At 37.7% G+C, this 23,838-nt stretch overlaps 1 protein-coding gene across 2 annotated transcripts in view; it reads left to right on the plus strand.

Moving 5' to 3' along the window:
- PARG (poly(ADP-ribose) glycohydrolase) overlaps window positions 1–21,086 on the plus strand; it is a 116,413-nt gene extending 95,327 nt beyond the window's left edge. For both annotated transcript variants that reach the window (XM_060034647.1, XM_060034646.1), the window contains exons 16-18: window positions 4,794–4,899; window positions 16,259–16,387; window positions 17,086–21,086. In XM_060034647.1, the coding sequence (XP_059890630.1) occupies window positions 4,794–4,899; window positions 16,259–16,387; window positions 17,086–17,240 (390 nt within the window). In that variant the 3' untranslated portion in view covers window positions 17,241–21,086. The remainder of the gene's footprint in view (window positions 1–4,793; window positions 4,900–16,258; window positions 16,388–17,085) is intronic.
- The last annotated feature ends 2,752 nt before the right edge of the window (window positions 21,087–23,838 follow it).

Below are 23,838 nucleotides of genomic sequence, written 5' to 3' on the forward strand. Positions count from 1 at the left end.
ATTCCCACGAATACTTTTCTGGAGGAGCTAGATCATTCACTTTTAGAAATCATCTATAAATATGATCTTTTTAAAAGATAACACTGGACATAAGTAAATCTTCTCTTTTTAAATTGCCCACGGCTAACTGATACTCTCTACATTTACTTGGATAGCACTAACCTTCAGTTTCCCATCCTTAAAGACACAGAAATTTTAAAGATGTGAAGCCTTGGTATATGTGAATAGGTTAAGTTAGTTGTAAGTATTACCAACACTGAAAAACATTTATTTGTACAATGGTAGAGTCCTTATGAGACTTTTTTTTTTTTTTTTTTTTTTTTTTTGCGGTACGCGGGCCTCTCCCTGCTGTGGCCTCTCCCATTGCGGAGCACAGGCTCCAGACATGCAGGCCCAGCGGCCATGGCTCACGGGCCCAGCCGCTCCGCGGCACGTGGGATCCTCTCGGACCGGGGCACAAACCCGCATCCCCTGCATCGGCAGGCCGACTCTCAACCACTGCGCCACCAGGGAAGCCCCGAGACATACTTTATAGAAAAAGACTGAGTCTTTAAATAACCTGGCAATAGAAGTTTTATTTCATTCAAGTCAGATTTTTTTGTTATCACCAAATTTGGAAGGGGACTGTTCTTAAATCAGAGCTTGATTAACACAACTGATCAATACTTGCTGCTGATATTTCTAAGAAGCTCAACATTTGATCATTTATAATCTTTTATTGAAGTCTGTGTTACTTTTCAGGAATATTAGTTCAAAATCTATCATTTTTAATGAGTTTTCCCTTAAGTTTCTCAATGTATAGAATCAGGATAACCATAGAGAAACCTAATCTAGTCTTTGATTTCACATATGAGAAATCTAAGGTCTACATGGTGTTTTCATTTTATATTGCATCTTTAAAAAATTTTTATTTATTTATAGTTTTTTTTTTAACTTATCTTTGGCTGCGTTGGGTCTTCATTGCTGCGTGCGGGCTTTTCTGTAGTTGTGGCGAGCGGGGGCTACTCTTTGTTGCAGTGCACGGGCTTCAGTAGTTGTGGTTCGTGGGCTCTAGAGCACAGGCTCACTAGTTGTGGTGTGTGGGCTTAGTTGGTCTGCGGCATGTGGGGTCTTCCCGGACCAGGGTTCAAACCCGTGTCCCCCTGAATTAGCAGGCGGATTCTTAACCACTGTGCCACCAGGGAGGTCCCTATATTGCATCTTAAAAAGGCAAAATCAATTTACTAATGTTACAATTATTTTAAAGATAAAAAATCATCTATAATTTTACCTTTCAAATAATTGTTTTCATTTTTGTAGGTCTTTCCACATGAATACTAATTTTCATATAAATGTGTGCAAAAGTTACCTACAATATTGTATTTATCTATTTAATTTATCCATAAATTGTATTTTTCATACTTTCTAATGATCTTCATGATGTTTTTTTAAATAAATTTGATGTTTTTTAATCTATCTATCTACCTATTTTTGGCTGCACCACATGGCATGTGGGATCTTAGTTCCCTGACCAGGGATTGAACCAGTGCCCCTTGCAGGAGAAGCACAGAGTCTTAACCATTGGACTGGCAGGGAAATCCCCATAATAATATGTGTAATGGCCACAAAATTGGTTGGATTGATATACTAGGACTTAGCCACTGTTTTTGAACTAATAGGTGGTCCCAAGTTTTTCTCTATTATCTATAATGTAGTAAACATCTTTGTATAGTTGTTATTAAATAAAAGAAATTTACAAAAGAAGAAATTTATAAAATTACTGTTACTGAATCTTAAGTATAATTTTAAGACTCTTAATTAATATTATTTTATTCTCTTCCAAAAGATTAAGGAACTTTTTATGTTCTGTTTGTTTTTAAGAAATCACAGTGTTCTAAAACATCAGAAAATCATTTTCAATACCAACTATGTATTAGTTTAAGTTAGACGAGTACGGTAGATTGATTTCATATAAACAACTCTTTTTTTCTAAATTAATTTATTTTATTTTTGGCTGCGTTGGGTCTTTGTTGCTGCCCGCAGGCTTTCTGTAGTTGCAAAGAGCAGGGGCTACTCTTCATTGCAGTACGTGGGCTTCTTATTGTGGTGGTTTCTCTTGTTGTGGAGCATGGGCTGTAGGCACGCGGGCTTCAGTTGTTTTGGCACGTGTCTCAGTAGTTGTAGCTCGCAGACTCTAGAGCACAGGCTCAGTAGTTGTTGTGCACGGGCTTAGTTGCTCCGCGGCATGTGGGATCTTCCCAGACCAGGGCTCGAACCCGTGTCCCCTGCATTGGCAGGCAGATTCTTAACCACTGCGCCACCAGGGAAGTCATGAACAACTCTTTAGGACAAAAATTGTTAAATTATTAATTTAGCAAACAGTATAATGTATTTACATTATATAATGTCCTCCCTCCCTCCGCCCCCCCCATCCCACGCCACTAGGCCATCATAGAGAAATGGTTGGTTCAAACAGAATAAAAATTTTGTAACAGTAGCCAAGATATGGAAGCAACCCAAGTGCCCTGCCCATCAAGAGACAAATGGATATGTATACAATGAAATATTTCTCAGCCATAAAAAAGAATGAAATTCTGCCTTTTACAGCAAAGTGGATGGACCTAGAGAATATTATGCTTGGTGAAATAAGTTAGACAGAGAAAGACAAATACTATATATCACTTACATGTGGAATCTAAAAAATAATACAAATGAATGTATATGCAAAACAGACACAGTCTCACAGATACAGAAAACAAACTAGTGGTTACCAAAGGGGAGAGGGAAGGCGGGGAGGGGCATATTAGGGGTACGGGATTAAGAGATACAAACTACTATGTATAAAATAGATAAGCGTCAAGGATATGTTGTATAGCACAGGGAGTTACAGCCATTATCTTGTAATAACTTTTAATTGAGTATATTCTGTAAAAATACTGAATCACTCTGTACACCTGAAACTAATATAATATTGTAAATCAATTATGCTTGAATAAAAAAAGAATTTTGTATTTAATCATCAGTTATTCTTTATACGTAATTACTGTGTAAGTATTTTATATCATTTAATTTCTATCTGATTACATTTTTAAAGTTTCATTTATTTTACTTAATCAGAACACCAAATGCAGGTTAATTTCAGTTTTATAGGGTTTTTTTTGTTATGGTCATTTTTCAAGATAGATTTTTTTTTTTTAAGTAAAATTGGTTAGATTTTGCTTCTAATAATCTAAATATTTCAAATTCTCTGTTGTTAGGCCTTAGTCTTACTAAGCTACTTTTGCTCATTAAAGAAAAGTTACCCCAGATATGTAGAGATAGCAGTGTGCAAGAAACTAAAACCATTCTGATGGTATAAAACAGAGATGACACAAACTAGGAGGCTAAGAAATCTTCCTCTTCTTCTAGACATATTTGGAGAATTTGACAGGAAAGCAAGTGGCAAAGTTACGTCTATTCTGACAGAAAGTCTGTTCACCCCCTTGTTGGCATAAAGGCAGAGACTGTATCTTTCAAGAACCTACTCAAAAAAATTGAGCTCTTTGATAGTTTTGACCTAAAAGAGATTTTCAGATGCTCCATGCATCTGATTATACAGGTAATTTGTGAGTTCTAGTGTAAGCTCTGTACCACAGTGTTGAGTAATGGTCCGGTACCAACTTATAATTAATATCTGTCAGGATTTACAGCCTAGGAGGGGGTGGAAGGAATAGCCTTGTTAATCCACCCAGACAGGTATAAAATACATTTTTATACCCTTGTAGCAGCTTCAGAGAGCAATTTACAGTATTTCTATGTGTGGGTTTCATAGAAGCATCTTTCTTTATCCTTGGTTTTTCTCTGGGAACATTTGTCACACATCATTCTTTCTATTTTATTTACTGTTATACATAAGCTATATTTTAGGGTTTGGTACTTGAGAAAGCCCAGGGGAGACTTGCTTTGCTATTATTTTAAACCTCTTAATATAGTCTGATAGTTTCAGAAAACTAAGAACCCTTTGGAGGCAGAAAGACCAACTTGTCTGACAGCAAAGAAATGGAAATCAGAAACTCTGGGACCTTAAACTGCAGTCTTCTCATATACAAAATGAGCTGTTCATTTAATTAAAACTTAGCATCCTCAGGATATATTGTACTTTTCTCAGGTTACTGGCAAATTTTAAAATATTCTAGCTTAAAACAGAGCTGTGAAACTAGAGAATCTTGGAGCTGGAAGGGATATTAAAGGTTATCTTGTAACCAGGTATAGGAATCCTTTTTATATATAGTTACTTGCTCATTTTATTTATAGTTGTTTAAGCATTTCAGTGGCAGGAAGCACATTTAAAAGCTAATCACAGTTATTAATCTAAGTCCCAATAATTCAGAGAGAGAGTGGTGAGGAAGCATAATAGTAGTAACTCTTTACCTTAATGAAAAAAATGGTAATCAAAAGTTTTCAAATAAAAGTGTCTTAAATGCCTTTCTGTACTTCAATCCCTTGTGGTTTGTGATTGGGATTCCATTAGTTCTTAAAATATCTGATATTTTCCTTTATATTTGTTTGAATTGGAAAAAGAAACTGAGACCTGTAATGGTTTAAGGGCTTTGATTTGCCCAGCATCAAAGCAAATAAATAATAGAACTGATCATTTCTTACTCTCTTCCTTGTGTAATCCCAGGATTTTCTTTTTCCCCTGTACTTTGGCCCCTAGGAAAAAAAGAGAGAGAGATAACATAAGCTTGATAATGGATACTGATCCTAGTACATCAGTCAGAAATACTGTTAGTGTCTAGTCATTCACGTGCTTTGATATTTCTTTCATCCTGCAGGCTTACTGTGGATTTCTTCGTCCTGGAGTTTCTTCAGAGAATCTTTCTGCAGTGGCCACAGGAAACTGGGGCTGTGGTGCCTTTGGGGGCGATGCTAGATTAAAAGGTGAGTGAATCAGTTGTTATAAGAAGGATAATAGTATTTTGACTAAGGAGAAGAGTTAGTCCTTCAAACCGGATTTCTAACCACAAACCACAAAGATCTAAAAGAAGAGAAAAAGAATATTTGACACCATCCTTTTTTTTCTTATTGTATATGAAGGAATCCGTATTTTTATTTACTTTTTACCTGCAGAGGTCACTTATCTCTGATCTATAAGACACAGTATTTAGTTGAATAAAGAGAGGGAAGAGGCCAAAATTACTATGAAGTTTCAAGCCAAAGCACCCATTCAAGCACGTTCGTTTACAGAAGTGATTTTTTATGGACAGAGCTATTTGATGACTGACTCGTTCATTCACCAAACTTACGGCACATCTGCCACTGCCTAAGCACTGTGGTAGGCTCTGAGAATACAAAGGTGAATAAGATGTAGTCCCTGCTTTGGAATTCACAGTCTAGCATATGAGAGAGAGGCATAGACAAATGCAGCACATAGTAATGAGTGCTTTAATAGAGGTACACAGTGTGTGGGACTATAGCTTGGGAGAGCTGCATGACTGGCACAGATAAGGAGGCATTTGGGTACTCAAGAAGGATAAACATTTCTTGCCCTTTATAGTTTATAGTAGAAAAATCACAAACCTATCAACAAAGCTATTGGTCATTTACCATATTATGACGTTTGCTTTCCTCTCAGGAGTGTCAGTTATAGAGAATAGTATTATATTATTACTTAGCATGGTTACTATTCTTTGTCAGCCCAGCTGGTGACATAAGCTGGGTGTGCTACAGTACAGTCTTGACACTAACTCCCTGAAGTTAGCACAGACCCTCGGGTTAAGGACACCCATCCTCCACAAGACTGCCCCTACTGCAGACTCTAGCTGCAAGTCTGGGGAGGGGGTGTCCCCCTGCCCACCTGCACCTCTTACCAGCTGGCTACCAGTCTTGGGAGTTTTCCACAACCAACCCCTCTAAGGTTTGATAATTCATTAGAATGACTCACAGAACCCAGGAAGGTGCTATTATAATTTTATTACAAAGGATACTCATAGGGTTTATGTATTTCAGCCTGTTGAGTTGTTGTCACATGGATTTATGTTTTATATGTTTACATTTTTGTGGCATGCTTAGAAAAATCTTCTCTATTCCTTTATTCTAAAGGCTTTCACCCATATTTTCTTCATATTCAAAAACAAAAACCGCATGTTGTCAGTTTTGGTGTTTTGAAGGTCTATAGAAGAAGGAATTTCTGGGTTTTATTTTATGAAATTCTTTATCATCCTGAATTTGTTTGAGGAAACCTGTTTTTCACTCTGGGCTTATTGATCTTATGACAGACACTTTTTTCTGTTTTTCTCTTAAGTAAAATAAATGAGTAGATTCATCTCATCAATCCAGAAACCAGGTCTACCATAAGCCTTGGTCATTTGTGATGGACAATTTGGGAAGCTTTATAAATGTGTTCATTTTGTTTCTTTTCTTCATGGCATAAAAGCCTTTCTCTCAGACTGCGGCTTTGCTTGCTCTGGTGACTATTAAGGGTAGTATAGTATACACAAGATTCTCATTGTGTAATTTTCTCAATTATCGAGATTATTTTTCTGTTGTGAGCATATATTGTTTTGTTGGTTTTTTCCAGCTTTACTGAAATATAATTGACATACAGAACTATATAATTTTAAGGTGTACAACATAATGATTTGACTTACATCATGAAATGAATATCAAGTAGGTTTAGTGAACATCTGTCATCTCATATAGATACAACATTAAAGAAGTAGAAAAAAACTGTTTTCCTTGTGATGAGAATTCTCAGGCTTTACTTGCTTAGCAACTTTGATTTATAATGTACAGCAGTGTTAATTATCTTTATCATGTTGTACATTACATTCCTAGTACTTACTTATCTTATAACTGGAGGTTTGTACCTTTTGACTACCTTCATCTAATTCCCTTTCCCCCAACCTCCTGCCTCTGGTAGACAGAAATCTGATCATATTTTCTTATGAGTTTGTTTATTTGTTTCTGAAGTATAATTGACCTACTTATACTACGTTAGCTCCTGGTATACAACATAGTGATTCTATATTTCTGTATATTTCAAAATGATCTCCATGATAAGTCTAGTTGTCTTCTGTCACCATGCAAAGATCTTATGTAATTACTGACTGTATTCCCTGGACTGTACATTTCATACCCATGACTCATTTATTTTGCAACTGGAAGTTTATACCTCTTCCCCCTCACCTATTTCTCTCCTCCTCCCTACCCCCTCCCTTCTGGAAGCCACCTGTTTGTTCTCTGTATCTATTACTCTGTTTCTTGTTTGGTTATGTTTGTTCATTTATTTTGTTTTGTTTTTAGATTGTACCCATAAGTGAAATCATACAGTATTTGTCTTTCTATTCCACTTAGCATAATACCCTCTAGGTCCATCCATGTTGTTGCAAATGGCAAGATTTCATTCTTTTTTATGGCCAAGTAGTATTTCATTGTATATATATACCACATCTTTATCCACTTATCTATTGATGGGCACTTAGATTGCTTCCATATCTTGCTATTGTAAATAATGCTGCAATGAACATAGGGGTACATATATCTTTCCTAATTAGTGTTTTCATTTTCTTCAGATAAATACCCAGAAGTGGAATTGCTGGATTGTATGGTAGTTCTAGTTTTAACTTTTTGAGGAACCTTCATACTATATTCCATATATATTGCATCAATATATATTCTCATCAGCAGTACACAAGGGCTCCCTTTTCTCCACATCCTCACCAACACTTATTGTTGTCTTTTGATAATAGCCATTCTGAAAGGTGTGAGGTGCAATTTCATTGTGGTTTTGACTTGCATTTCCCTGATGATTAGTGATGTTGAGCATATTTTCATGTGCCTCTTGGCCATCTGTATGTCTTCTTTGGAAAAATGTCTATCTAGGTCCTCTGGCCAGTTTTTAATCTGGTTGTTTGTTTTTTTGGCATTGAGATGTATGAGTTCTTTGTATATTTTGGATATTAACCCCTTTTTGGATATATCATTTGCAAATATCTTGTCCCATTCAGTAGGTGGCCCTTTTCGTTTTGTTGGTTTCCTTCACTGTGCAAAAGCTTGTTTGTTTACTGTAGTCCATTTGTTGATTTTTGCTTCTGTTTTCATTGTCTCAGGAGACATATCCAAAAAATATTGCTAAGACTTATGTCAAAGAGCATACTGACTATGTTTTCTTCTAGAAGTTTCGTGGTTTTAGGTGTTACTTTTTTTTTTTTTTTTTTTTTTTTTTTTTTTTTTGCAGTATGCGGGCCTCTCACTGTTGTGGCCTCTCCCGTTGCGGAGCACAGGCTCCGGACGCGCAGGCTCAGCAGCCATGGCTCACGGGCCCAGCCGCTCCACGGCATGTGGGATCCTCCCGGACCAGGGCACGAACCCATGTCGCCTGCATCGGCAGGCGGACTCTCAACCACTGCGCCACCAGGGAAGCCCTAGGTGTTACTTTTAATCCATTTTGAATTTATTTTTGTATATGGTATGTGAAAGTGGTCCAGTTTAATTCTTTCGCATGTAGCTGTCCAGTTTTCCCAACATCATTTATTGAAGAGGCTGTCTTTTCCCCATTGTGTATTCTTGCCTCCTTTGTTATAGATTAATTGCCCATATAAATATGGGTTCATTTCTGGGCTCTCTATTCAGTTCCATTGATCTGTGTGTGTGTTTTTGTTCCAGTACCATGCTGTATTGACTACTGTAGCTCTGTAGTAGAGTTTGAAATCAGGGAGTGTGATTTGTCCAGCTTTGTTATTCTTTGCCAAAAATTGCTTTGGCGGGCTTCCCTGGTGGTGCAGTAGTTGAGAGTTCACCTGCCGATGCAGGGGACACGGGTTTGTGTCCCGGTCCGGGAAGATCCCACATGCCGTGGAGCGGCTAGGCCCGTGAGCCATGGCCACTGAGCCTGCGCGTCCGGAACCTGTGCTCCGCAACGGGAGAGGCCACAACAGTGTGAGGCCCGTGTACAGCAAAAAAAAAAAAAATTGCTTTGGCTATTTAGGGTCTTTTGTGTTTCCATACAAATTTTAGAATTATTTTATTTCTGTGAAAAATGCCATTGATATTTTGAAAGAGATTGCATCAAATCCGTTATTGTTTTTGTAATTTTAAAAAATCTTATTAAAAATGTTCTCAACCACATGGATGACCTTGAAAGAATGATGCTAAGTGAGATAGATACCATATGATCTCACTTATATGTGGAACCTTAAAAAAAAAAAAAAAGAGCTCATAGATACACAGAACAGATCAGTGGTTGCCAGAGGTATAGGATGGAGAGTGCACAAAATGTGTGAAAGAGGTCAAAAGGTACAGACTTCAGTTATAAAATGAATAAATCGTGGGGATGTAATGTGCAGCATGGTGACTATAGTTAATAATACTGTATTGTATATTTGAAAGTTGCTAAAAGAGTAAATCTTGCAAGTTCTCATCACAAAAAATATGTAGCTATGTGTGGTGGTGGATGTTAACTAGATTTATTGTGGTGATCATTTTGCAATATATACAAATATCTAATTATGTTGTACACCTGAAATGAATATAATGCTATATGTCAATTATATTCTGATTGTATAAAAAAAAGAGTCAGCCGTAGGAACTGTATAAAAACCCCTCTTTTATAAGCCCACTTTCTCATTAGCCACATAGCATATATGAGCAAGGGAGCATTTAAATCCTAGATTAATTTCCAAGAGAAGAGAGCATTAAGAAAGAGATGTTCGCTGATGAACCAACATTAGAGAGGCAGAGCGGGTGCACAGAGAAGAATCAGAAGCTATGGTCCAGTTCAAAGTATTGATAGATTAAATAAAGTTGGTAAACAAAAACCCTTTGAGAGCAGATAAAGACAGGGCCAATATTAACTTCTCTGAACTGGCCATCTTTATCTGTCCCTAGGTCTTAGTAATGTTTCAGGAAGACTCATCTGAACCATCAGATGCTATCCCTACCCTATAAGAAAGAAGGGAGGAAGGACAGTTAAAACAAGCAAACAAAAAACTTCATGGAGGGAGAACATGGGCATATAATAAACCCTTAAACTTACATTTCTTTTATTAGAAATAAGGCTAAATATTTTTTAACATGCTTGTTGCCTAACTGTGCATGAGTTTTTCAGTTTGTAACAATTTAATTTTGAATGGCTTTCATTGTACGTTATGCTAACAACTAGTAAGAGAATATTTTTCATATATTCATTCATTCAACAGACATTGATTAACAGCTTTCTGCCCCAGACAGCCAATGGCCCTATGAGCCAAAGGGTAGGAAAGAAGGGACATAGGGAAGAGGGGCTTGATGCCTGTCCTCCAGCAGCAGCCAGTTACCTCCTGCAGGCTTGTGGAACCAAAGGGGCTCTCTCTGTCCTCCTGCCTGGCCCCTCATCTTTCTGAGGACCCTCTGGAGGCCCGTGGAAAAGAGCTTTTGAGTGAATGTGAATTCTCCTTTCTGGGGCTCATAGCTATTACAAAGTGACACTAACCCCCACCTCCAGTTCACACTTGGCTTTCAAAATTTTATTCTCACCCATTTCTATGGTAGCTACCTCTTTCTCCTGTGTTCTTTCAAGATAATAGTTCATGTGTTTTGTCTCTTCTTGGTAGAGCTTGTTGTACTTTGGTTGCCCTGAAAACTCAGCTCTCTGGTAGACTCAGGAAAAGTTATGATTCTGTAGATTACTTGGCCTTTTCTCATTGTTAGATGGAGTAGAAGCACTGTTTTTTGCTTTTTTTGTTTGTTTTTTGCAGCATTATTTATCCCATCTCAGTAGAGACTGTTGAGTGGGCTCCTGCCCCCTAAGTGTACCACCAGGCACCCATGAGATTTTTAGGAGATAACTTGAAACCATTTCTAAATAGTTTTTAAAGCAAATTATGTTTGTTTCATCTCTTATTTCTAATTTTATTGCATTGTAATCAGAGTATAGATAAAATTATCTCTACTTTTTAAGAGTTTTTTGGGCTTTTACTTGTGGCCTAACGTAATTGTTGTATATATTATGTTGGCACTTGAAAAGACGTCTCTGAAGGGTATAGAATTTATACTTTGTTAGATTCTATACCTATTAGATCAGACCCTATATTTTTCTAGTTTTGTCTGCCTGCTTTCCGAAGGAATCAAGTGGTGCTCTAAAGTTCTTTCTGTTGTGTTTTTGTCAATTTCTCATTGCACATCCTCAGTGTTTATTTTTTGTACCTCTCCATACTGTGTTATCTGACTTGTGAAAGATTATGCCATTGCTAGCTTACCATAATTTGAAGCTATCTTGATGCAGTCCTGTGCATTTTCTTTTCTATCCCCATTCCCTACCTTCACTACCTAATAGTGACTTGCAAATAAAATAAGCTTAATGAATTTGTATTTGACAAATAGAAATTTCAGCTCCACCGCTTTCTGGCTTTGTGACCTTAGACAGGTTAATTAATCTTTTGGTGCCTTTATTTCCTGATTTTCAAAATGGAAATAATACTAACGTTTATTCAGTTTTTGTAAGGATTAAGTGAGTTAATCCTTGTGAATCTTGAGTTTGTCCTTTAAAAAAAGCTGCTAGAACGTTCAGCATGCTACAGTATAGAGCTCAGTGTTAGCAGTTGTTACTAATGTTACATGCTAATGGCCTCAGACCATACCTGTGGTATAAAGTATCCATGGTTTTACTCATTTTTTGTTTGGTTCATTTGTTACAAGAGGACACTGTGAATTGTTTTTTGACATTATTCATATTTATTTGAAGAATTTTCACAGCTTAACATTGATGCCAAAAAGAAAATTAAAACCAAGCTCCCTGCAGGTTAATTTAAGTGATTATTTTGGCACCTAGTTGTGCTTGAAGTTAGAATTTGATGGTTTTATATCATACTTGGAGTCAGTCCATACACCCTATTAGATTTGTGATTTATTCTCATCTAAATTGTGATAACAGGAGAGTTCACTTAAATTGCGAGACATAATTGTCTAGATGTGCAAAGATCTTGGGGATGTAGTGAGGCCTGAAGACAGTTCTGTTTAAAATGATCTTTTGTTAGTGATTACTGATGTATTTAAGGTCAAGATTAATTTAAATTTCTGAAAATTTCCTTTGTGTATTTATAGTCTAATATCCAATGCAAGGAGAAAAGTTATAACAGATTATGGAATTATACTCTGAAAGAGTCTTTAGGGATTATCTGATTCAACTTCTTCATTGCACAGATGGCGAAAATGCAGGCAGGAGAGTTAAGTGACTTGGCCAAAGTCATAGAGCTTAGATAGCTAGCAGACGGGCAAGGCCTGAGTTCAGGTCTTCAGTCTCCAGTCCCAGCTTTTGTTACCATGTGTACCCAAACAGAAATGGATGTGAAATCAAGAATGTAATATGAACTGGTTCTCTTATTAGGATCCAGGCTCTTTTTTGGTAGATCTGTCAAGCTTAGCTCCAGGAGCCTATCCACAGGGACAAAGTGGCCTGTGAAGCATTTAAAACTTAAACTCTATAGGGAGATACATTTTAAATGTTTTTATTAATATTTTATTTCATAAATGGCAAATGACCAGTGATCTAGTATTTCTGTATGTAAGGACGAAGTAGGACTAAAAGGACTTTTCTTTGGGTCTCTCTCTCCTCTCTGTCTCTTAAATAGGAAATACTTAAAGCCAAATTTCATTCAAACCAAAAGATAAAAAAATGATACCTCTGGTAGAAGAAGATGACGATTCATTGGTTTCCCTTTTTATATGTAGTTTAGGTTAATTAGGAACCTTTTAAAATTGAGTGCACTGAAGCTTTAATGTATGTACAAGTTGGTTGAGTGGTTTTAATTAAAACGTATCTCTATTTTGAGATAATTACTTTCAACACTCCAAGATTAATGAGGCCTAGTCATGGTACCTCACATGTTGGGGATACTCAATAAATATTAGTTTGGAAATTAGGAAATACTTTGGTATTTTAGAATATCACATGTATTCTAATGTCTTACATTGTTTCCCAAATTTGGAGATACTCAGCTATATCAAATTTACTAGTTCATCTTAAAAATATTTTTCCTTCCTACATAATTTTTAAACTTTTTATTTGAAAATAACTTCAAATTTACAAAAAGTTACAAAAAGTTAAACAACTCTGTGTATGTTTATGTACATATATGCTTGTGTATTATATACAATTTTTTTCTGAATGATTTGAGCTTAAGTTACATACATTATACCCCCTTTGCTAAATACTTAAGTGTGTTTTTCCTATTCTCTTATATAAACACATTACAGTTATAAATTCATAAATGTACACTGATATAATATTTTAATCTTCTCATCCCTGTTGCAGTTTTATCAGGTGCCCTAATCAAACCCGTTGTAGCCATTTTGCCCTCCAATACAGGGTCCAGGGTCAGGTATTGCATTTAGTTAATGTCTGAGCCTCCTTTTGAATCTGGGTATTTCCACAGCCTTTCTTTGTCTTTCTTTTATGACATTGACATGTTTGAAAAATACAACATTCCTTGAGTTTATCTGCTGTTCCCTCATAATTAGGGTTATAGTATGCATTCTTTTTTTTTTTTTAAGATGTTGGGGGTAGGAGTTTATTTATTTATTTATTTATTTATTTGCTGTGTTGGGCCTTCGTTTCTGTGCGAGGGCTTTCTCTAGGTGCGGTGAGCGGGGGCCACTCTTCATCGCGGTGCGCGGGCCTCTCCCTATCGCGGCCTCTCTTGTTGCGGAGCACAGGCTCCAGACGCGCAGGCTCAGTAGTTGTGGCTCACGGGCCTAGTTGCTCCGCGGCATGTGGGATCCTCCCACACCAGGGCTCGAACCCGTGTCCCCTGCATTAGCAGGCAGATTCTCAACCACTGCGCCACCAGGGAAGCCCATAGTATGCATTCTTGATCAGAGCAATACCTATAGGTGATAGTGTCTGGAGGCACTTAGTAGTCATCTGACCCCATTAGTGATGTTAATTTTGGTCACCCAGTCAAGGTGTTATCTGATTTTTCCACCTCTGTTGCAGAGTTTTTTTCCTCTCTTGTAGTTAATTAAGTAGTCTGTAGGAAGACACTTTGAGACAAAATTTCCCTTAGGTTTAGCATCCTTTATTGATCTTTGCCTGATTCAGTCTTTACCATGATGGTTGCAAAAAGAGGATTATCTCGTTCTAGCACTCCCTCCCGACTTACCCAGTTAGTCTTTGGCTTTCTCCTGTGAGTAAAAGCCCTTCTTTCTCTCTATTTATTATATATTATCATTGTGAACTCAGGAATTTATATTTTTTCAGTGATTTGTAAGTTATTACTGTACATAATATTTTGATGCTTAGCTTGTCCAGATTTGGCTAGTAGGAGCTCCTTCAAACTGGCTCTTATATTCTTGTGACAAACATCCATCAGTTTTCCTGTTTTTGAGCACTTCTTCACTTTCTGGTATAATAAAACATTCTGGGTTCATCTTGTACCTGTCCTGTCCTAACCATGGAATCAGGTGTTCCCTGAGGAATACAGCTCTGTTAGGTGGCATGGTATTAGATACCAAGATCTGGGCACTAGATGTGCTCATTGCTACTAAGATGTCTTCTTTTTGGCCCTTTCAGCAGACAAAACTAAGAAATGCACATACATACACACACACACTCACTCTCTCTCTCTCTCTCTCTCTCTCTCACTCACACACACACAAATGTACATATTTTAGAAGTCATGAGTACATACCAGTGCCTTCCATTTCAATCTATCAATCACCACAGAGTTTTTTGTCTTTTCCCATTCCGTGTTGTATTCCCTCTTCCATACTGAGAACTACAGCTGCCAGCAACATCAACAAATTAACTCATTTGTTCAGTCCTGAAATATATTTTAAAATAGTTTCAGAATTGCTTCACCTGTACTACTGTGGTAAGCAAATCTAGTAAAAAGAGTCCAGGAATTGTTTGCAATTCTTTCCTCTTTGCCCAAGACTGAAGGCATATTAGTCAAATATTGTGTTCATAAGTTACTTGGATTAGTTCTTACTTTCATCCTTTCATTTTTCCTTTCCCTGTAGTGCTATTCTTTTGAAATAAAATTAGGCTCATTTGTTTTACTTTGCTTTCAGCTACAGGTTCCTCCCCATTCCCATTCTTATTGTTTTAATTTTGTTTTGAATATGTAGAATATTAACATGCTCTCAAAAAATCAAAACTATATTTTATCCTCCATAGTGTTTTAGTTTGATTCCCACCTCCCATTGTATGAAGGAGAAGATTTGTTACTAGCAAAAGGGCATTTATTGTACCTTTGTTCATTTTTGTTATTTAAAGTAAATTTTGTCGGGCTTCCCTGGCGCAGTGGTTAAGAATCTGCCTGCCAATGCAGGGGACACGGATTGGAACCTGGGTCCAGGAAGATCCCACATGCCATGGAGCAACTAAGCCCGTGCACCACAACTACTGAGCCTGTGCGCCTAGAGCCCGTGCTCTGCAACAAGAGAAGCCACCACAGTGAGAAGCCTGCACATAGCAACAAAGAGTAGCCCCCACTCTCTGCATCTAGAGAAAAGCCCATGCGTAGCGACGAAGACCCAGTGCAACCCAATGCAGCCCAAAATACATAAAATAAATTTATTTTTAAAAATAATTAAAAAAATAAATTTTGTCTATTGAGATTAAGATTATAAAGGAATTTAACTTTTGGAAATATACTCCCGGCTGAGTGATTTGTAACTCTGATTTGTGGGGACAGTGGTTCTCAATGATTTTCCTTTTCCAGTACACCAGAGTTAACTGTCCAATGTTTTCAGTAACATTCACTCCATGCTGTAGTGATTGGGTGGAGGTGGGAGTGCAGGAGGGATAAGGATGTCTTCTCTAACCCATTTTTGAGAATGCTTGCTTGCTGTAGGGTTAATGAGAACAGTAGAACCTCCCAAGTATATTGCTCATGGGAAATCACAGAGACTCCTTTGACAGAAAAAAAAACAATGACTATGTATAAGATAAAATAATTAAATCAAGCAAGCAAACACAAAAATTTTAGTTCCAGATTAGTGTAAGTGAAAAAAAAAATACCACTTCAGTGCCTTAACTGTGCTGCCTCAGATGCACCTTCCTTTGTTTTCCCACAAAGATGCTTACTTACTTGGGAATTCTGTGGCTTGATGATATTCTCAGCAGCATGTCTGTTAAGTCACAAAACTAGATGATTTATATTCATCCTGTATTTGCCATTGCTAATAACGTGTATATTAGGTTTATAAATCTTTAATCCAGGATAAAGCTATGACACCAGCTATAATATTTACCTGGTTGAAAGAACAGAAGGTATCTTGAAGTGTCATAATATAGTTGTGTTTCTTCTCTTTGCTACAGCCTTAATACAGATACTGGCAGCTGCTGTAGCTGAGCGAGATGTGGTTTATTTCACCTTTGGGGACTCAGAATTGATGAGAGACATTTACAGCATGCACACGTTCCTTACTGAAAGGAAACTGACTGTTGGTAAGTAGGGGATAGTCTTGACACTTGGTATCTAGATGGATTGTACACCATCCAGGAGGAGCACTTGCTAAATCTGGATAGATCATAGTGGATAAGAAAAAATGGAAGTGTGACTTTGATGGGGCGACAAGGTCTTAGAGGGGCAACACTTGCAGAATCTTTTTCTGGCAAACTTTCCTCCTCAATCTTGAATGAGTATGTCAGCTTATTAATTTAAGGCCGAGAAGTTGGAGTTAGTGTCCACTTTTTACTTTTTTGTGTATAGAAAACTGAAAGAGGGAAGGTATTGGCGGGTAAGTTAAAACCTAAGCGGCCTCACTCTGAGTCATGTTTATTAGACATGCCAGCATCCTCCATCTACTGTTTCAGCTGGACCTGAAAGGCCTTGCTATATGGGAGCTAAATGTAAAATTAGAGTTGCCACAAACTCCCAGAACAATGCATGGATGATGCACCATGTATAGCCTGCTGTAATTATGAACTAATAAGTAGTTTCTTTAAGGTATTCTAAAAAATTTTAACTTTATATCAGGAAAGCCTTTCAGGCTTTTTTTTAAAAAATAAAGCCTTCATGCTCTATTTTCAAAAGCCAAATGTGAGTATATTATTTAGATTAAGATAAAACTGAAGTGTTCTGTAGTAGTTTTACCCATCTACATACCTTAATGTGCAAATTGGTCTGGCTTTCTGCTCTTCAGGAGAAGTATATAAGCTGTTGCTACGATATTACAATGAAGAATGTAGAAACTGTTCCACCCCTGGACCAGACATCAAGCTTTATCCATTCATATACCAAGCTGTTGAGTCTTGTGCGGAGACCACCAACCAGCCAGGACAAAGGACTGGGGCCTGAGGATCCAAGTGAATAGAACCTCCTTCCACCTCTCATGAGAAACATCCTTTCTGAACTGTCAGGTGTAACATATGAACTGACTTAATATAAATGTGTATATAATCCACATTTGTAGGCAAGGATGCAGTCCCTTCCACAAACATAGATTCAGACATATTTTGTTTCCATTTTTTTCTATTTCAGTCTTCATTCTTTGATTTTTCTTTCTTTTGCCCATAAGATTTCTTGTGAAATTTCATGAAAGTTTGTGCTCAGCCTGTCAGGTCTCTTTTTTGATGCCTGTATATTATACAAATTGCCTCTGCAGCTAGCAGATGCCAGGGAAGAAGGTGAAATCCTAGAATCTGTTTAACTAACTGGGTCTGCTAAAGATCTCCCTGTGAGCCTTTCACCCCCTACTCTTCTTATGATTGCATTGTTGGAGTTTTTGATTTTTGAAAATTAAGAGTTGGGGTTTTTTTTTCATACATGTTACATAATGCAGATCCCCTGCGTTAAAAGTTTTGTATTTAAGGCAGAATAATTTCCAGAAAGTTATTTAGTGACATCACCTTTATCTGTAATGGTTTGTCTGTCCTTTTTCCCTGATCAATTTTTATTGATACTGTTTTTGGAAACTGACCTAAATGGAAGGAAATGTAGAATAAAAGTGTTTCCCAAATGGTGTTTAAAAAACAAACAGATTCAAGAGGCTTGAAGGATCTTTTGTTTCTTGGGGTTTTTTTTTCTTTCTTTTTGAATTAGGATTATTGTTTGTTCCTTGGTGCTTGAGGCATATTCATATAACCAGAGTTTAGAAACTGGGAACTTCATGGTGATCTGTACATAGTGAAGTTTCCCTAGTACTCAAAGGTTATATAGTTAATAAATTTTCATTAACAAATCATTTGTCAAACTCCCATATCATCTATATTTCATATATATAAAAAATATATGTTCTTTAAGTGTGTCTACATGCAAGCACATAAAATCTAAATAAAACTGGAATTGTGGAAATGATTAGGTTTAGGCTTTATTAGGGGCTCTGTTTAAAATTCTTTATTTACAATTGTGTCCATTTAAAATGGGCAACAAACATAAATAATAATGTCTCTCAGAAGTTAAAGCCAATGTCAATTCTGTGTTAACTGAGAGTAGAGTTTAATCACAGAAGCACTTATTTATATTTCTAAAGTAATTCTAAACCATACTGTTGAAGTTCTAGTTTATAGTCAACTGTCAGGAAAAGCTATTGGTGGTCAAATCCTATTAATAAGGAGTTTTAAGTAGATGGTCCAAACACCTGGTATCAATATTGGCAGGGAAAAAATGGGGCCTTAGCCAGCATCTGCAACTCTTTTTGTTTATATAGAGATTGAGAGGTTAGTGGAATTTGGCACCTGAAGGCAGCCACTTGTCACTGATGAAGTTTTTTAAGATTTTTCATCATCTCTGAGTCCAAAGTGTCTGGCTTTATTTCTACTGGTACTAAAGTCTTTTCTTTCCTTCCCAACCCATTCCATGCTTTGGTTAAGCATTCATGGTATATTTCATTTCTTTTTATCTATCTCTATATTCTTTCCCTCTTATCTAGCCCCAAGACTAAGTAAACAGTTCTTTAAAATGTTGCATGAACAGTTTAGGAGGTTCATGTGGTAGAGAAATCACTGAGTCCAGGTAAGAAGACCCCCCAGCCTAATATTACAGAATACAGGTACTAAGACTCAGCTCTTAGTACTGAACAGGTTGGTGACCAGGCCATCTTCCTGACTGCCTTTCTTCTATTGAGGGGTTTTCAAGAATAAAAGCCTGCCTACTTCTTTGTCCCAGTACATTCTTGAATTGGGACGGTTTAATCATGAGGAATGTATAGAGAGAAATAATGTCCATTTTTTGTGGTGGGGAGGGTGGTGGAGAGAACATGATTACTTTGTTCCTAAAGGCCCTCTGTAAAAGGAGGGACAAAATCAGACACTGAACTAACATTTGTATCTATTTTAAGACATTTAACAGCACCTTTTTGTTCTCTTTCATTTAGGGTTTCTTTTATTACATGTTGTTTACCCTTCCCTTCTTTAATCTACTGAGGCATGAAAGGATATTTTCAGTTTAGAATTCTTAGGTTTTTAATATAACTCACTTGCTTTTCACTTTCTATCTAGCTCACTCAAATGTATAATAACAGTTTAAGGAAACAATGTGGACTAATGGAAAGGGCGTGAGATTTAAAATCAGGCCAGCTGGGTTCAATTGCTAACTGTATCCCCAGCTAACATTTTAACCTTCTCTGGATAAACTGAATTGCTGAGCCTTACTTAACTCATTTAGAAAATGGGTTATTAGCACCTACCAAGAAATACTGTATATAAAGCAACGAGCATAGTGTCTGGCACTCAGTTGGTCCTTAATAAATGCCAACTATTTTAGTTGACCAGAAACATGTATGGGGCACCTACTGTACACTAGGGACTGTGCTCATTGCTTTATATATTTTAGCCCGTTTTACCCATGGGCTAACAGATGCCCAGACGTTAGGGAGTACCATCTCAACTTCCAGGAGTTCATTATGAAAGGAGACTTACTTTGTAATCTGATAGAGCAAAGGTTCTGACACTCTTGTTCTCTACCAAGTTCGTAGTACAGCTTATTCTTCATCATAAATAACTAGTTATCAGTGGGGTATATTAAATGGTCTCTGAGACTTACCTCTTTTCTTCCTGGTTGAAGGGACACTAAAGGCAAGAAGATAGGTATTTGAAAGTGAGATTGAAAAGAAGATCTAACCAAGCTCCAGGATTGCTATGTCAGGTACTTAGCCAATAATATATTGCTTTGGAAACCAAGCATTAAGTTGCCCCACTCCAAGAATATGACGGAACAAAAAAGTCACTGGATTATATTCTTTAACACTTCAACAGGAAGAGAAGCAATTGCATAGATTCTCACCTGTTTTCTTCTGTCTTCTCCAATCCATGTGGCTGCATATTCATGGCTTTTTCTGATGTAAGGAAGAAGTGCATCCTAGGAAGTCTGTTTTAAAGACAAACAAAGGTTAAGAAGGTGTGTCCTTCCTCCTCTCAACCCTATGGATCTGCCCCAGTCCTTTTTCTGGAGGGAAGGGAAAGACCAGCCATTCCTGGAACATGAGCTCAGAATATTTAATCCTGTCCTTTGGGGGCTGGAAGTGGGTCCTAATGTGATACTTACTAGAACAAACTGCCGGAATCCACTGACCCACTGCTGTGCTCCGTGCCCACTGGAGTCCCCTTAGTCCCTCCTCACCAGATTCACACAGACCTACTGAGCCTTTAAAGTGCAAGGTTTCCCAAAGAAGACAACCAAAACTGTTCATCTGATAACTGGTTTTATTTTTCCTGACTGTTTTATTTTAAATGTAGGGCTAACAGGTCATGATGATTTTGAACCTGGGGGATAAGGAGAGATCTGTGCTAATGTTTACATGATTTTTCTAGGAAGAGAATAAAGAAATTTTGATCCCCTTGGTACCACCTAATATACATACTCTCATTTTATTTATTTTTTAATTTATTTCATTTATTTATTTTTGGCTCCGTTGGATCTTCATTGCTCCAGACGGGCTTTCTCTAGTTGCAGAGAGCGGGGGCTACTCTTCGTTGCAGTGTGCGGGCTTCTCACTGCAGTGGTTTCTCTTGTTGCAGAGCACAGGCTCTAGGTGCATGGGCTTCAGTAGTTGTGGCATGCGGGCTCAGTAGTTGTGGCTCATGGGCTCTAGAGCACAGGCTCAGTAGTTTTGGTGCACGGGCCTAGTTGCTCCGTGGCATGTGGGATCTTCCTGGACCAGGGTGAACCTGTGTCCCCTGCATTGGCAGGCGGATTCCCAACCACTGCACCACCAGGGAAGCCCTATGCTCTCATTTTAAAAATGTGTGTCTTAGGTATTTCGTTAAAGTTTTTGCATATAGATTTGTTATTCCACATTAGGTGTTAGGCATGTAGAAATGGTCACAGGCATAAGGAACTTTCCAAAGGTAAAGAGAATTCAGGATGCCTTAGTTTTTCTTCCTTGCCAGGTTCCTGAGGTCATGTTTCCTGTTCATTTCCTTTTCCTAGTTTCCATCTTCCCTCAAGAGAGCTCAAATAAGAAGATGTCTTGAAGGTTCTGAGGACCACCATCCTTCCATTCATTCACATATTCACAGACACAAGTGCCTTCTCTGGGCAACCATTGAACTGTCTGCTCAGGGATGCAAAGATGAATGACTTGTCCTCTGCACTCAGATCTAAACTGAGGCACAGAGAGAGGGTGATGCAAAAAACCCCACAAATATCATTTTCTTTTCACTACTGTGTTGCAATTCAACCTAGAAAAACGAATTGAACTTTTATGCTAACAATTTAGAAATTGGAATAGGCCCCTGGACAATGTCAGTTCACCAGAGTGTTTAATGCCCTTACACAACTTTCTCTGTTGGAGAGTTGTATAAACAAATGGCCTAACTTATAACGTTTAGATGGGCTACCTAAATGCCCTTTCTTGACTTAATATAGGAGCTGGCATGTGGCTTCTTGCCATCTTGATTCCTATCATCTCAAGTGCCTGCCATCTTTGGTTCTTGGATTCTGAGAAAGTGGCACTGGACGCTAAAAAGTAGATTTCCTAATAGAAATGTTACTTTTCCCTATGGTGAGTCCACACAGGGTAGGTAGAAGGTCATGTTTATTTTAGCTGGAATTATATTGCCTCAGTTTGAATACTATACATTTAATAGATGAAAAATGAAAATTAGCTTTTACTTGATATCAAGGAAAAAATAAATTTTACTTGGCATCAAAATATTTCAAAATATGAGAACCTTGGGGATAAAATAATAAAAGGGTCCTTGGTGGTGACAAGATGGGAGACGATGGCAGAGTGTTGCATTTTCTATTAAGATTTGTAACAAGAACCTATAAAGTTGGGCATAAAAAATTTCAATATTTGGGAAGAAATATACTCACTGTAGAATTGATAATACTCTCAAAAATATACCCTGATCTGCTCTTGAACATGTATGAAGCATTGTCATCAGAATCTTGACCTTGCAGTATTTTAGAGTATTCATTTATTCCACAGATATCATATTTCATTAATTCTAAAACATTTTTTTCACATTGTAGCATCTGGAATCCAAATACTTCTAAAACTTGGTGGTATATCATAATTTAATTTGCAGTATTTTTTAATGGTAATAAAATAAATGTATTTTATAATCTATGGAATCTTATATTTGAGGAAACATGGTAATTAGAATGCTAGCCATATACCAGTCAGTTTTAAGCTTTGGAGCTGTAATTGTGACCAAGATAGACTGGGCCCTTGTTATCAAGTTTACACTGTAGTGGAGAACACAGACAAGAGCTTGTAACATGACTTAGACTGGGTAGTCAGGAAATGGTTTTCTTTTTAAGGGGAATTTCAGACATATACAAAAATAAAGTAGGGTAATAAACCTACATGTATGTATTATCACCCATCTTCAACAATCACCAATTCATAGCTAATCTCGTTTGCTCCGTATTCCTACCTATTACCCACCCCAATTTTTTGAAGTTCACCCCAGACATAATATATGTCTTTAAAGACTGTACCACAATACCATCACACTAAAATAGAAAGGACTTCTTATTCCAAAACATGGAGTACACAAACATTTCCCTATTCTTCCTGCTAAGTACAGCTAAAAACCATGAACATGATATATAAAACAAATATAAAATTCTGAAAGGGGGAAGAGAGAAGGCAGACTGGCTAGGGGAATCCTGGGAACCAAGGAACAATATAGTGGTAAGTTCCCTGGATTTTGTTATTGGTCTTATATTCTATAGTGATTACTGGAACAGGCAGCCACCTGGAAATTCTGAGTGCAGATAAAGAAAGGCCCAAGAAAAGCCTACTCCCTTTAGCCAATGGACCAGGAAAGGGGCAGCCTACAAGACAGAAACTTTTATGTAATAAACCCTCTATTCAAGCCAAACACACAAAAACAACAACAAAACTAAGACCCTACCAGCAAAGATAATGTATAGAGCCTAGACTTTCACCCTTTCCAGGTTACAACAAAATGCTCCAGTAGGTCAGGTGGTAAAGGGGGTCTCTCCCAACGCAGTGTGAGTGGAGAACACATGCGAACACTGGACTTCTATCTCCACCTGGGCTAACATGGCTCCTCTCCCGTTTCCTGTTAGGTGCCCTGCCCCTTCCACTAGGAAGTGTCAGAGGAAGCCTAACTGACAGAACTTTTTCCCACTTCTCAGCAGAACTGAGGCCATTCATGCACTTCCATCTACCATTCTGCATTGTCAATGGAGAATACATGAAGAGCATCAGGGTGCTCCCCTTCCTAGCCAGAATTATGTCAGCACAGCCTACAGTGGAGCCTGAACTCCAATTTCTACCAAGCAGTGACAAGGAGCCCTCCCCTCTGTGTGTAAACTGAGGCAGAGAGGAGAACCTGAACATCCATCTCCATCTGGCTGTAACGAGGCAGTGTCTTGTTCCCCAGCTGGAACAGTACCTGAGGCCAGCTAAAACAGGTATCAGGGCTTTCCTGGTGGTGCAGTGGTTGGGAGTCTGCCTGCCAATGCAGGGGACGCAGGT

Source organism: Delphinus delphis, chromosome 16 (genome assembly GCF_949987515.2).
Source record: "Delphinus delphis chromosome 16, mDelDel1.2, whole genome shotgun sequence".
Classification (NCBI taxonomy): Eukaryota; Metazoa; Chordata; class Mammalia; order Artiodactyla; family Delphinidae; genus Delphinus; species Delphinus delphis.